This window comes from Drosophila hydei, unplaced genomic scaffold, assembly GCF_003285905.1.
Source record: "Drosophila hydei strain 15085-1641.00,03,60 unplaced genomic scaffold, DhydRS2 tig00000001-arrow-pilon, whole genome shotgun sequence".
Classification (NCBI taxonomy): Eukaryota; Metazoa; Arthropoda; class Insecta; order Diptera; family Drosophilidae; genus Drosophila; species Drosophila hydei.
The window spans coordinates 8376089-8388493 of NW_022045643.1; the positions used below are offsets into that span (position 1 = coordinate 8376089).

The 12405-nt window shown below is 44.4% G+C and overlaps 5 protein-coding genes across 5 annotated transcripts; 3 read left to right on the forward strand and 2 right to left on the reverse strand.

The window, feature by feature from the left end:
• The first annotated feature begins 1663 nt into the window (after positions 1-1663).
• LOC111599254 (tetratricopeptide repeat protein 27) lies at positions 1664-4549 on the forward strand. Its single transcript, XM_023314853.2, has 4 exons — positions 1664-1985; positions 2046-2422; positions 2479-2981; positions 3046-4549. The coding sequence occupies exons 1-4, from the start codon at positions 1922-1924 to the stop codon at positions 4511-4513; spliced, it is 2412 nt and encodes an 803-aa protein (XP_023170621.1). The 5' UTR covers positions 1664-1921; the 3' UTR covers positions 4514-4549.
• Positions 4550-4568: 19 nt separating this feature from the next.
• On the reverse strand, positions 4569-5878 carry LOC111599255 (WD repeat-containing protein 92). Its single transcript, XM_023314854.2, has 2 exons — positions 5494-5878; positions 4569-5436 (listed from the first exon to the last, which is right to left on the reverse strand). The coding sequence occupies exons 1-2, from the start codon at positions 5766-5768 to the stop codon at positions 4584-4586; spliced, it is 1128 nt and encodes a 375-aa protein (XP_023170622.1). The 5' UTR covers positions 5769-5878; the 3' UTR covers positions 4569-4583.
• Positions 5879-6122: 244 nt separating this feature from the next.
• LOC111599275 (probable 28S ribosomal protein S26, mitochondrial) lies at positions 6123-6921 on the forward strand. The gene is made up of 2 exons (XM_023314873.2): positions 6123-6412; positions 6472-6921. Exons 1-2 carry the CDS (start codon positions 6204-6206, stop codon positions 6902-6904), a joined length of 642 nt encoding a protein of 213 aa, XP_023170641.2. The 5' UTR covers positions 6123-6203; the 3' UTR covers positions 6905-6921.
• Positions 6922-7048: 127 nt separating this feature from the next.
• LOC111599271 (DNA-directed RNA polymerase III subunit RPC4) lies at positions 7049-8704 on the reverse strand. Its single transcript, XM_023314870.1, has 5 exons — positions 8355-8704; positions 7925-8292; positions 7784-7858; positions 7312-7727; positions 7049-7256 (listed from the first exon to the last, which is right to left on the reverse strand). The coding sequence occupies exons 1-5, from the start codon at positions 8555-8557 to the stop codon at positions 7065-7067; spliced, it is 1254 nt and encodes a 417-aa protein (XP_023170638.1). The 5' UTR covers positions 8558-8704; the 3' UTR covers positions 7049-7064.
• Positions 8705-9951: 1247 nt separating this feature from the next.
• Positions 9952-11826, forward strand: LOC111599266. Its single transcript, XM_023314864.2, has 3 exons — positions 9952-10498; positions 10554-11016; positions 11078-11826. The coding sequence occupies exons 1-3, from the start codon at positions 10137-10139 to the stop codon at positions 11492-11494; spliced, it is 1242 nt and encodes a 413-aa protein (XP_023170632.2). The 5' UTR covers positions 9952-10136; the 3' UTR covers positions 11495-11826.
• The last annotated feature ends 579 nt before the right edge of the window (positions 11827-12405 follow it).

Consider the following 12405-nt stretch of genomic DNA (forward strand, 5'->3'; position numbering starts at 1 on the left):
ATAGGTTTGCTTAGTGGAGCAACAGCTGCAGCTTAGCTTTGGGTCGTAGCCCATGCTGAAGCCAAGTGTCGCTGACGCAGTTCAACTTCAGTTGCATGCGCCGATATGGTGTTAATGAGAGCACTTGAAACCGGCGTGCAACGCGAGCGAAATGATAAGAGCCGCCGGCAATGGGGTCCAAGAAAACAAACGTAAGAGAGAGAGAGGTAGAAGAGCGGCCGAGCACAAGCAAAGAGCAGAGCACTTAAGCAGCGCAAACGAAAGCTTCAACAAACATAAGAGCAACGTAAAGAGACGAGCGCACAGTCAAAAGCTCTGCAGCTGTGGTGTATTTAACAAATTTGAATTTTGATTGCATGCAGCTGCATAACGAAATCGGCTAAGAAACCTAAATAAAAAACATTTGCTAAATGGAAAATATATCATAAATTTGATAAAAATAAGTATAGATTTAAAATCATTCCGAAAACAATTCAATTGCAATTAGAACAGAACCCACAGTTGTGCATTATCTCTGGATATAATATATTTCGAGCTCATCGTTTAACGACGCGACGGCGTCGACAGCGACGTTGGCAGCGGGTGCAAACGCGACCTTGACCGTGAAATTTAAATTTAGAAGCTACGGCCGGCTACGACGTAAAAAAATTGCAAAAAGCTTTTTGGCTTTCTTCGTGTAAGTGTAAATGTGCACGCACACACATGCACATTATTATGAGATATATGTATGTGTCTGTGTATGTGCATATTTGTAAGTTAAGGGAGATATAAAAGCAATTAAGCCACAGGTATACCCTCCCTCTGTCTGTGTGTGTGTATACATAACAATTATATATGCAATTTATGTGTCTCATGTGCCTTTTGGGATATTTGCGAAATTCGAAATTTTATTTTTATCAGCAGCAGACGCCGCCAGACGGTTTAATTGAAATGTGAACTTGCATGCAATTATGCAAATTGTCTAAGAATACGATAAGCGATTGAACATTTAAAAATAACACTTCTGTAAGCTTATTAGGATATAAAATAAAAATACGTAAACTACAAATACTCTACTTTCACACGTATTAGCGTTAATCGATAGGTTTTCGTTAAGTGTAAGTTCTTATTGATGCATTATTTTCGTTAAGAAATATGAACATTTATCGATAATAAAAATAAATTTCAAACAATAATGTTATATCAGGTGTTGGCTCATAGTAACTTTCTAGATAAAGATTTGAGTCTTGTTTTACGACACAAAGGAAGTATAAAACAGGCGACTGTAAAAAACGATATTAATGATAAAATTAATATCAATGTGTTTAAATAATTTTACTCCCTACGTAATCGTACATTTTATATTTCTATACAGCTGAAAACAAAAAAAATATATATGAAATATCTTATATTTGCAACTTTCAAAAAAAGTTAAATAACGACAAAATTTAAATTTACCAGTGTGCCCAATGTTAAGTAAATGAAAATAATAATACCAACAAAATGAAAGTAGTAAAGTTGATAAGTAATATATATAGATAAGTAGATTAAAGAGAAAGGACATTCACCAAGCAAAAGTATATGTTTTTTAGATTAACTCAATTTTAACATTGTCAATATGTAAAATGAATTTATTTCGATTACTTCAGGCCTATCTCCCAACCGCCACTTTCTCGCAGACAGTTCATCGAGAGTTATCGATAACCCTAAATTATTGCAATTGCCGGATTTAGCATTTAGTCAGTGTTTAATTTGTGCTATTTGTTTGAATTCATCGATTGTCACTTAATAAAGTGAATCTCTTACGACTTTAAATAATTCTTTGAATTTAAATTTGTGTCAACACACATAGCAATTGCTACCAGTTGCGAATTAGTTGGCTAAACATTCACGCGCACGTGGGACGCTAAATTATTGCACAGCGATCACATTCCATGTTAAAATGCTAGAAGAAACGTTTAGCGAATATTTTCTGTGCAATTTTAATGATGCACAGCATGTTGAGGGTAAGTAATAAAGTTAAATAAATAGCTTGGTCAATATGAAAGAAAACAAATACTCCACAGCTTTGCCGGCTGATGAGCGACTTCGAAAGCTATGGAGCAGCCAAGAACTGTGGACAGTGGACGAACTCCAGATAATAATAAAACGCTGGCAAGATAACGGCCAGTATGAGCTACAGGGCACCGAGCAGGCAACACAACTGCTAAATGACTTCTTACTATTGATTTTTGCCTTTGTGCAAAACAATTTTACTGGACCATTCGATAAGTTGGCAGCCTGCACAGAAATGCTCAAAGACTTGAGTCTGGAGCAGAGCGTGGCACAGGAGCAGCTGAAGGCAAGCGGTGAGGAACTGAACCCCAATGTAAAGACTGCACAATTGTTGCTTATAGCAAAGCAAATCCTTAAAACTTTAAGCGCTGCGCAGCCCACGTCGAAGGTATCTCTACTTAGGCTATACTCTTAACCTCGCTAATCCATTCAATTGCCTTGCAGCTGCTTTGCTGGTGGCGTCTGCGTGTAGTCTGTCTGCATCAGCATATCCTGGACGACTTAGCGAGCGCCCTGTACGAGGAGTTCAAGCTGGCAGCTGCTGAGCTGCGTCCCCATTTATCAGCCTTTGCTCAGCTGGAGCTGCAGGCTCTGCTGCTTCTTGAATTAGCCAATGGCTATTTGCAATTCCATCGCTCCGATTTGGCAGATCAGGTGCTGGATGAGCTCTGTGCGCATCTGCAGGTGGACCTAAAAGTTGAGGGTCTGCTCGGGGTGCGCACCAAGTTTCAGCAGAAGCCACTGCCTCAACTCTGTTTGAAAGTGGAACAGCAATCGACGGAGCAGACCTTGCCTACAGCGCAGCTAAGCAATGCAGAAACCAGCTTGCCGCACTTGCTGCTCCTCGAGGATGACACGCGCCTGGAGCGTATACGCTTCACCGAGCCCAAGGACAACGAGGTGATGACCCTGCCCAGCGTGTTGCAAGCTCTTGTGCTGGCCAAGGTGTGAGTACGAATCGATCTGGTATATACTCTTTAACCATGACTAGCATAATTATTTTGCTTCTAGCAAGCAACTGAAGCGATCGCAGCCTAAGGATCGTCTGGCAGATGAGCAGCTGGAGCCGTATACGCAGACTTTGCTCTATCAGGAACATGGACCGCTGCAGGTGCGTCAAGCTGCACTCCTGTTGAACTGTCATCAGGAATCCGGTCAGCGACGTACTGTAGAGCGTAGCTGGAAACAGTGCGAGGAGTGTGTTAAACTGTTGGACAACGCAGAGAAGCACACGCTGCGTACAAGGCTCTCCTATGGCTTTGCCTCGTTTCTGCAGCCCAAGTGGCAGGTGCAGCTGCAATTGGTTGATCTGTTGCGCTCACTAGGCATGACCAAGACTGCGCTGGATGTTTGCTTGCAAATTCATGCCTGGCAACAAGTCATCGAGTGCTATACCAGCTTAGAGCTGCGCCACAAGGCAGCAGAGATAATACGCCAGGAGCTGGAGAAGCAGCCCACTGTGTTACTTTACTGTTTGTTGGGTGATGCAGTCGATGATCCACAGTGCTACGAGCAGGCGTGGCTGCACTCCAAGCAAACCAGTGGCAAGGCGCAGGCCTATTGGGGCAACTATTTCTATAGGCGTGCGGACTTCGCACAGGCCATCGGCCACTACGAATTGTCGCTGGAGATCAATGCGTTGCAAGAGTCGATTCTGCTGCGTTGCGGCTACTGTGCCATTCAGTTGGAGCGCTGGGATTCGGCTGTTAAATGGTATTTGGGCTACACGCACCTGGAGCCAAATGGATTTGAATCGTGGAACAATCTAGCCAAGGCGCTTATCAAGCTGGGCGACAAGCAGCGGGCACATCGTCTGCTGGGAGAGGCACTCAAGTGCAACTACAATAACTGGAAGGTGTGGGAGAACTATATGCTCGTCTCGGTGGACACCAGTCACTGGGAGGATGCCATGCGTGCGTATCAGCGACTCGGCGAACTCAAGCAGCATTTCCTGGATGAGGAGGTGCTCACGCGCATTGTCTATGGTATTGCTAGGCAAATGCAGTCCGACTGTTCATCGCAAGCCATGTCCAGTTCTCTGCAGCGTCGCATTACTCAGCTGCTGGGTCAGCAGTGCGTTCAGCATGGCAATGATCCTATGGTCTGGGAATTGGCCGCTTTGGTGGCAGCGACGCCTCTAAAGAAGGCCGAGCGTTTGGTCAAATCATATCGCGCCTACACTGCCAAGCAGCTCAACTGGGAGACAAAGTCGGCGCATGCTAAGAAGGCGCTCAGTCTTTGCCTGGAGGTGGCTGAGCTGTCGGTGGCTGCCATCAAGGAGCATGCCGAGGACGAAAGTGAGGCGATGATAACATCTCAGCTGAATTCCAGTCGCCTGGCGGCCACCTCCTGCATCAATGCGTTGAAGCGTGCCAGCCTGGTAGAGGTGCCCAAAGAACAGGCAGACCAAATGCAGCAACTGGAGCAGCAGCTCACAGAGCTCACCAATATCGTGCAGCAGCGCATGCAACGCAACTAATCAGTCGACTCATTGTACATATGTAAAACGTTTATTAAAGCATCTTAAAATATATTTAATATTCTATAATCTAAAGCGTATTCAACTTTGTAGTGATAAGCACGCGTACGCTCTGATCGAAGGCGCCGGCAACGGCCAGGCCCAGCTTGTCTGGATGCCAGTCGAAGCTGTGCACAGGTTGCGAGCTGAGAGTTACAGCACTGACCATTTGAAGCTTACCAGCAACGCCTTCTTTGTTGCCATCGGCGTCCTCGAGAACGCGTCGATCGGGGTACTCGTATTTCCAGAGGCGTATAGAGCCGGTTCCGCCGCCAGTCAAGAATACGTCCCGATTTTGCGGTACATGGCGAACAGTCCAGACTGTGGCTTTAGGGCCAGTGATGACTCCATTGGTGCCTACGCTGCGACCCGCATTGCGTTCCTCCACGTAACTGAATCCCTTAGTAGGATGCTGTGTGCGCATGTCATAGACTAGGAGACCACCTTCTAATGTTGTCACCGCCAGCTTGTTCATGGGTATGTCTCGTCGATCAAACTCCAGGCCGCAGATGCCATTCCTAATGGTGGCCTCCCAGCGCACGCCCATGGCCCGCAGGTCAAAAAGCTTCAAATCCCCATTGTCGTAGCCAGCTGCAATGAGACGTTCTTCCTCGTTGTATGTGTTGCCAAACGCAATCGCCCAGCAGTCGCGTCGGAGATTGCTTCTGTTGATTCCATCACCCATCTGCGAGGGCGGCGATATGTCCACAACAGGATCTTGGCCCTGGCGTATGTCCCACACTTTGATAGATCCATCTCGACTACCAGTCACGATTTCCGGTGCTCCACACTCCAGCTGTGTGCCGCCAATTGCGTCGATGCAGTTTATAATGCCACTGTGCGCCTTTACATTATATACAGCTAGGTCAGGATGCTCCAGATCTCTGTATGAGAAAGGAATATACTTATATGTATGATAGATCAAATATTCTTCTACTCACAGCACTTGAAGCCGTCCCTCAAAGTCGCCAATTGCCATGTGCCGGTTGCGCAGCGAGGAGGCTCCGAAGGTGCCACACTTGAAAGCCGCCTTCTTTTCCACAGACTTGACTTTCTCTAACTTATCTTCGTTCAGCTCGTAAATGTCCAAAATTCCATGGCTATTAGGCTTGGAGCCAAGCACCACAAATTTGGCTGATAGCGGTATCCATTTTGTATCATACACCGTGTAGTTCACGGACTCGTGCAAATGTTCAATGAGCTGTGGCTTGTCCATGTTGTTAGCTTTATTTTTTTATATTCAATTCGGTCTTTAAATGTAGAATTTCGAATTGATTGAAAATTCAAAAGCAACTTGTTTTCGGAATGTTGCCATGGTTCCTTTGATGACATTCTGTCGATTACTATTCGTCATTTCCGATAACACTAGAAATGAAGTATGCCTGATATCAAAAGTGTTGACTTGAAGATACCCTGTTATTATTAAGAACATCTGTTTTGTTATATTATATAGTTATTTTTATATTACAGTTAATTATAAATTGTAATATATTATTTTTATTTATAAAATTGTGAACACACTATACCCGTCTCTCATTGGTTTTAATTAGTACTGAGTATCAGAACTATCGATAGTTTATATCAGACTATCGAACGTGGTTTGATGCCGTAACAACACAGAAATATAAAAGTTAGATTTCTAAAAGAAAATATGCTGCGCGCAGGTTGCCAATTGTTCAATCAGTCAACTGTGGCGGCTGCCAAAACTGGCAGCAATAACTTTGCATTGGAGTTTGTCAGGTGGCGCCGCAAGCCGCGTTGGTTGCCGGTGGCCAAGAGCAAACTATTCCGCGTGCCAGAGCGCAAGAAGCAGAGCGAAGAAGAGCGCACGGAGCTGATGCGGCTGCACAATCACTACAAGTGAGTTTTATAAATCAGAGGAAAAACATCCATGTCTAGCGTTAATTATTACCATACAGAACCCAGTTGCGCTCAGTGCGTCAATATTTGCGGGAAGAGGTTGTGCGACAGCAGGAGACATCGACAGCGGATCACATAGTGCTTACGCCCGAGCAGGAGGAAGCAGAGTTCCAGCGCTGCGTTGAGATAAACGCTGCATGGAACGCCAAAATAGCCATCGAACGAGAAAAGCGTTTGGCCAAGGAGCGCGAGGAGAAAGTGGCCTACGTACAGGAGCGCCTCGATGCGCGCAGAGTGCGTGAGGAGGAGCGACGTGAGCGCGCCGACGAGCGTGTACGCTTCGAAATCGAACAGTCGAAGTCATTCATCACACGTGAAAATCTGGATGCGGCAATCGAAACGGCTTTGGCCAACCCCGTGGATCACAACTTTGCCATCGACTTGGCGGGCAACATGATCAAGGGGCGTAGCACGCAGCCGTCAAGCAACTAGAACTAAATATTTGTTTCGTTACATATAAAAATAGAGTTTACTCGGTAATCAATATGCTGTTAAATAACTTACGACTTATACGCCCTATTTACAAGAATTATTACATGCTCCTAAACTAAACTAAATCTAAAATGGATTTTTCCGTAAAGTTTAGTGAGTGCTACGTAGCAGCGGCTCCAGTTGCTGCTGTGGGCAAGGTAGACGTTGCGGATTTTGGTAGCCTGGCAGCCGTCTCCAGCTGCTTGAATAGATGCTCCCAGTCGGGCGTTGCCTTGAGCTTGGCCTGGATGGGACCAAGATTAATCATGTTGCCGCTCCTTTGCTCTCGATTGCTGCTGATGGACATGAGCTCCTACAACAGGCAAAGTTATTATAAAAACTTAGCGTTAAAGTGATCTGCGATCTACCTGCAAAAATCCTGAATCCAAGCCTAAATCTAAATCGAAATGCGTGTCGCCCAGCTGCAGTTTAACACGGCCGGAACGATAACGTAATATCTTGCCAATTTGACCCTCCTCCAGCTGTGCTAATAGACTGGGCTTAGGCGTACCTCCAGCAGCCGTAGGGGGCAGTGGACTGTTGGGCTGATCTGTGGCAGCACTCGTTGCTGGTTGCTCTGGGGCTGCTGGCGGTGCATCTTCACCTTCATCTGCCACGCAGGGCAGAACATTAGGCAGTTGCATGATAAACAGCTGCGACTGAGGCGCTTCGAGAAAGGCGGCAATACTGCGTGGATAGCGCCCGTATTGTGCGGGTGGCTCTTCCGGAGCAGCCTGCATACCCACGTGCAGGCTCTGCAAATGCTGTGCCACAGCTACAGCGTCTACAAAAGGCAATATAAGAAGAAGTTTGAAAATTTGCTTTAAAATGTGCACTTACCCGATGCATCCAAATTTTCCTTTGGTATGGCTACTGCTTCCTGTTTTATGTTGAGTTTCTGGCTGTTCCAGAGTCCTGCATAAGGAATGTTTAATTTGTTATTAGATGTTTTAGGCCATTCGATATCTCTTCGACACTAACCTTCCTTGAGCATCACCGGGTTGAAGTTCAATTCAGTCTTATCAAGCTCGCTTTCCTCTTCGGCGGATTCGTCGTCTTCACTGGTATCGCTACCTATTAACTCCCGCACACGCTGATCCTGCGTTTTATCATCTTTGCGCTTTCGCGATAAAGTCACTTCGTCGCCACCACGCGCATAGGATGAACCACCACCGCCCGAGGATTTTCGTATGTGCACGGCGCCAGCGCCTTCTGAGAAAACGCCCGTCGTTTGAATGAGTGTGGAGTTGCCACTGCCAGCGCCACGTCCACGAGTTGCACCACCAGCGCCACGAGCACCACGGCGTCCGCCTCGAGGCTGGGTAAAGTCCTTGGACGTCTTTACATTACTGTTGAAGACTTTATGCCATAAGTTTCAGTGCTTGATTTGCCCTTACCATGAACTACTCACATATTTTTGTTGCGTACCGCATTTAAATTGGGCGCAAACACTTTCTTGTTAGCAGTGCTTGCACCGCGTCCGCCCAGGGTCAAATCTCTAGCTGGCGTTAGCCGCGACATTCCGTTGGACATGTTACTCAGTGGAGCTGCTGTCGCTGTTGTGCTGGCTGTGACAGCTGGTTGTGCTGTTGTTGACGCTCTCTTGGCTGGCATTGTTGAATGCCGCTCGGCACTGCCGCAGGCCAAATGCGGCCACAGAAGTCAACTATAGAATTAATGTCGGTTATTAACAAATTCAACGAGCTGGGATTTGGCGATGATTTGAGGTTAATTGATATAGTGTTGCAAAATGTATTCCGTACGCACATGCCGATAAGCGTGCTAAATTTATCGATATATCGCTGCCCTTATCAATGTTACCGTATACAAAACTGGTTTATTTTGCTTGCTTTGCAGTCTGCGCGGCATTTGTGCGTATGGTGCACAAATATTTGTTTATTTGTAGTTTTAAGTGTTATATAAAGTATACAAAGTGTTTCTATGCATCCAAAGATATATAAAGTGTATTAGTGTGAAATGTTTACGTCAAATAGGCTTCAAATTACCGAATTTCGTGTAGTGCGTCTATTTGGTAAATTGCCGATCAGCTGTTTGTGTAATATAAATAAAGCCGAATATATCGATAAATATATTATATGGCAATCGCGTTAGCGCCATGGAAATTCGATTATTATTTTGAAATATAAGATGATCAAATGTAATTAAGGCTGTAATGCTCTTTAAAATTGTGTTTTTGTGTCATTGTTTGGAAACATGGAAACCTATGTTTGAAATTAGCCTGTACAAATAAATAGCGTGCAGAGTATTTGATTGATCTACTGAATATTCTGTAAAGGTAAGTACATACATATATAAATATATATATACACACATATGTACTTATAGTTTTTCATGCAATATAAATTTTTAGTCACGTTTTGGCCTTTTAGTAAGGCAAATTTAGTCACACAAATATTTAAAATATGAATTCGATTTGGTTTCAGGGTATTTAGAATTCTCTCGTCTATACCATTTATGATATGCGTTATGCGAAGCTAATGCCATATGCTTACAGACGGGTTTATAATTTGATACAATTATAATATTTTCGCTATACTCTTTATATTTGTATAATCTTTTATATTATCGAACTTCAATGAAAAATGCCTGATAAGTAAATACATGAATACATCATGTTTTGCGTCTTTTCATGCGTCTGGCCGGGTATCTAATCTTCGAGTTCGACATCGAACTGTTCTATCTGGTTGGCAAAGTTCAATAGAAATATGTGAACCTGTTAATTCTAGGTACACATGCGCTAATATATCATTGTCAATACCGACTTATGGGCTGTTCCGCTTTGAAACATAGACTAGTTGAACTTTGAACGTTTGTTCCCCTTTGTGTGAATAGTTTATGTTAACTGATTGAGTACGATAAAAAGATTAGTTTCAAGTAAGCATTAGTTGCATTAACCCTTATCATTAATATTGTTTCACTTGGCTGTTATCGATGGAAAACGAGTATTGTTCTCTCGCAGAGTATAAGAGCGCTATAAAATGTTTTCAGTAATTTTGTGAAATATATGTGTGTTAAAACAACTAATGGCGTAACTGATAAGCGTGGGTAAGCTCAGGTCGCTCAATTGAAAGGGAAGTAGTGAATTTCATAATGCCGCAAAAGTTTGAGCGCTAGTATTTCGGAAACACTCGCCGCGGACGGACGCATACGAGGGCAGCAATCGAATAAAAACATGGAACCAACTGTGGAGAAGACAGCGGCCGAAGCGGCTACCTCAACAAATCACGATGCCGACTATATACAAAAAGCTTTGGCGTTGGCGTACAAAAGCGAAAGCTTGCGTGTGGAGAGCTTTCAAAGTGAACCAATTACACAGCGTGGCGAAAACTTTTGCAGCGTCATCTATCGGATAAAAGTGGAATATCGCAAAAATGAAAATGCTCCGTTAGAGCAAGGCAATTATGTCCTGAAGGATTTGCTGCCTATTGTGGCCGAGGTGGGATCCAATGAGAAAGTAATGTTCCAGGAGATATTGCCGGCCATGGCACAGATATTGGAAAAGACTTCGCTGGAAGAGCACAAGCTGAACGCTGAGTAAGTGAGCTTCATCAGTTTTATTATACATTGGCTCATTTCATAGTATTTTCAGATGCTTTTTTGCGGAACGTGAAACATCCAAAGAGATTTACCTGTTGGAGGATCTCTGCGCACTAGGATATGCGTCAATGAATCGCCGAAAAGGCTTGAACTTAGAGGATGCTCAGGTTTGTGTGCACAAATTGGCACAGTTTCATGCTGCTTCGATGATGCTGCTGCACGAGCAGCCGGAGCTAGTGGCTAAACTGTCGCCCTCCCACTATGTCGACGGCTTGGGTGATCCCTTTGCCCAGGTCATTGTCGTGAATGGCACGGCCTTCGGAGCAGAGGTGGTGGCTGAGCTGCCGGGCATGGCAGCCATAGCAGCCAAAATGCGGGCTCAGCTTCCCTCTGAGTATGAAACGCGCATTAAAACTGTGGTCAACTCCAAGAATACGGCAATGCCTGTCATAGTACATGGAGACCTCTGGCTAAACAATCTGATGATCAATGCTGAACAGAAAAAGGCCATAATTGTGAGTATCGGAGACTTGGCAAGGAATTCATAAATTGTAATTCACTTTGTTTGCCTCTCAGGTGGATTTCCAAAACTGTTTTATTGGCAGCGCCGCAGTCGACGTACAATTCTTCCTGTACACCAGCTTGCAACTGGATGTGCTGCTGCAGCACCGCGAGGATCTGCTGAAGCATTACTACCAAAGCCTCTGTCAGACGCTCACTGCCTTGAACTACCCCGGCAGCACGTTAAGCTACGAGCAACTGGCCGAAGAAATGCAGCAATGTCTCTTCTATGCCTACTATGCCGTCGTCTGTGAGCTGCCCATCTGCTGTGCATCCAAGGATGCAGCCGAGGACTTTACCGTAGACACTTTCCTGAGCTCGGAGTCTATACTAGCCAAACGCCGCGAGCTCTTCGCCAACGAGCGCGTAATAGAGACGCTCAAAGCGATCTTGCCTTACTTTGATGAGCAGGGCATATTAGATCCGTTGTAGGAGACGGATGTTGTTTTTGTATTATGAATAATATTTAGTTTCTGGTTGATTTTTATGCAACTGTGGTGAACTGTATTGTTAATGTTTAAATTTGTAGAAAAAAGCGTAATGTTCGAGACGTGTTTGACCCTTTTGGGTAAATGTTTACATTTTTGATCAGTATAAAAAGTGGAGTTCGTGTTATGTTCGGCTCCTTGTCGTGGGTAAACTAGGTTGATGAATTATATCTGAATGTGTCCTAAACTAGTTTACTTGACAGATAGAATAAATGACTCTGAAGAGAATAGAATGCGCACTAGCTTATCGAAACTAATAATGGTTGTTATATATTCAAGGCATTTGATAAACAAAGACTTTGACTATTAAACGCTTTCTTCGTTGGCCAACTGGCTGGGGCTTCGAGGAAGGAGTTATTGAAAGTAAAGAGGGCATGACATGTGCCCCTTATGAAGTTGTTGGCTTTGAGCTCACTGCGCTCCGTTTGCCATTGCTATGACAGCTACACAAGTTGCATTACTCAAGTGTTTCGACTTGTTGTGTTTATAAATAAATTTTCGTGTCTGCCAAAGTTTCTGGCCAAGATTTACGAGTAAGAGATGGCAATTGAGTGCATGTGTGTGTGTGCGTGTGTGTGTGTTGGCTGCATTGAGTGCGATAAAGTTGGCATCGCTTGCTCCACGCTCTCAAAATATGCAAATCGCTTTGCAGTTATTCTTAGAAAGTTGTCAGTTAGCTAGCGAGCCAAGCTAAGCCAAGCGTGGCAGCCTGGTAAGCAGACCAAAATGCACTTGACACCCTGCAACGTGTAAGTTGTAAGTGTTTAAAAAGCAATTTATTGTTTTGCCCAAACGCAAGCACCTGAACCCACTCCACGCGCTGATAGAGTGCCTTTTATGCTTTAGTAAGCTTTG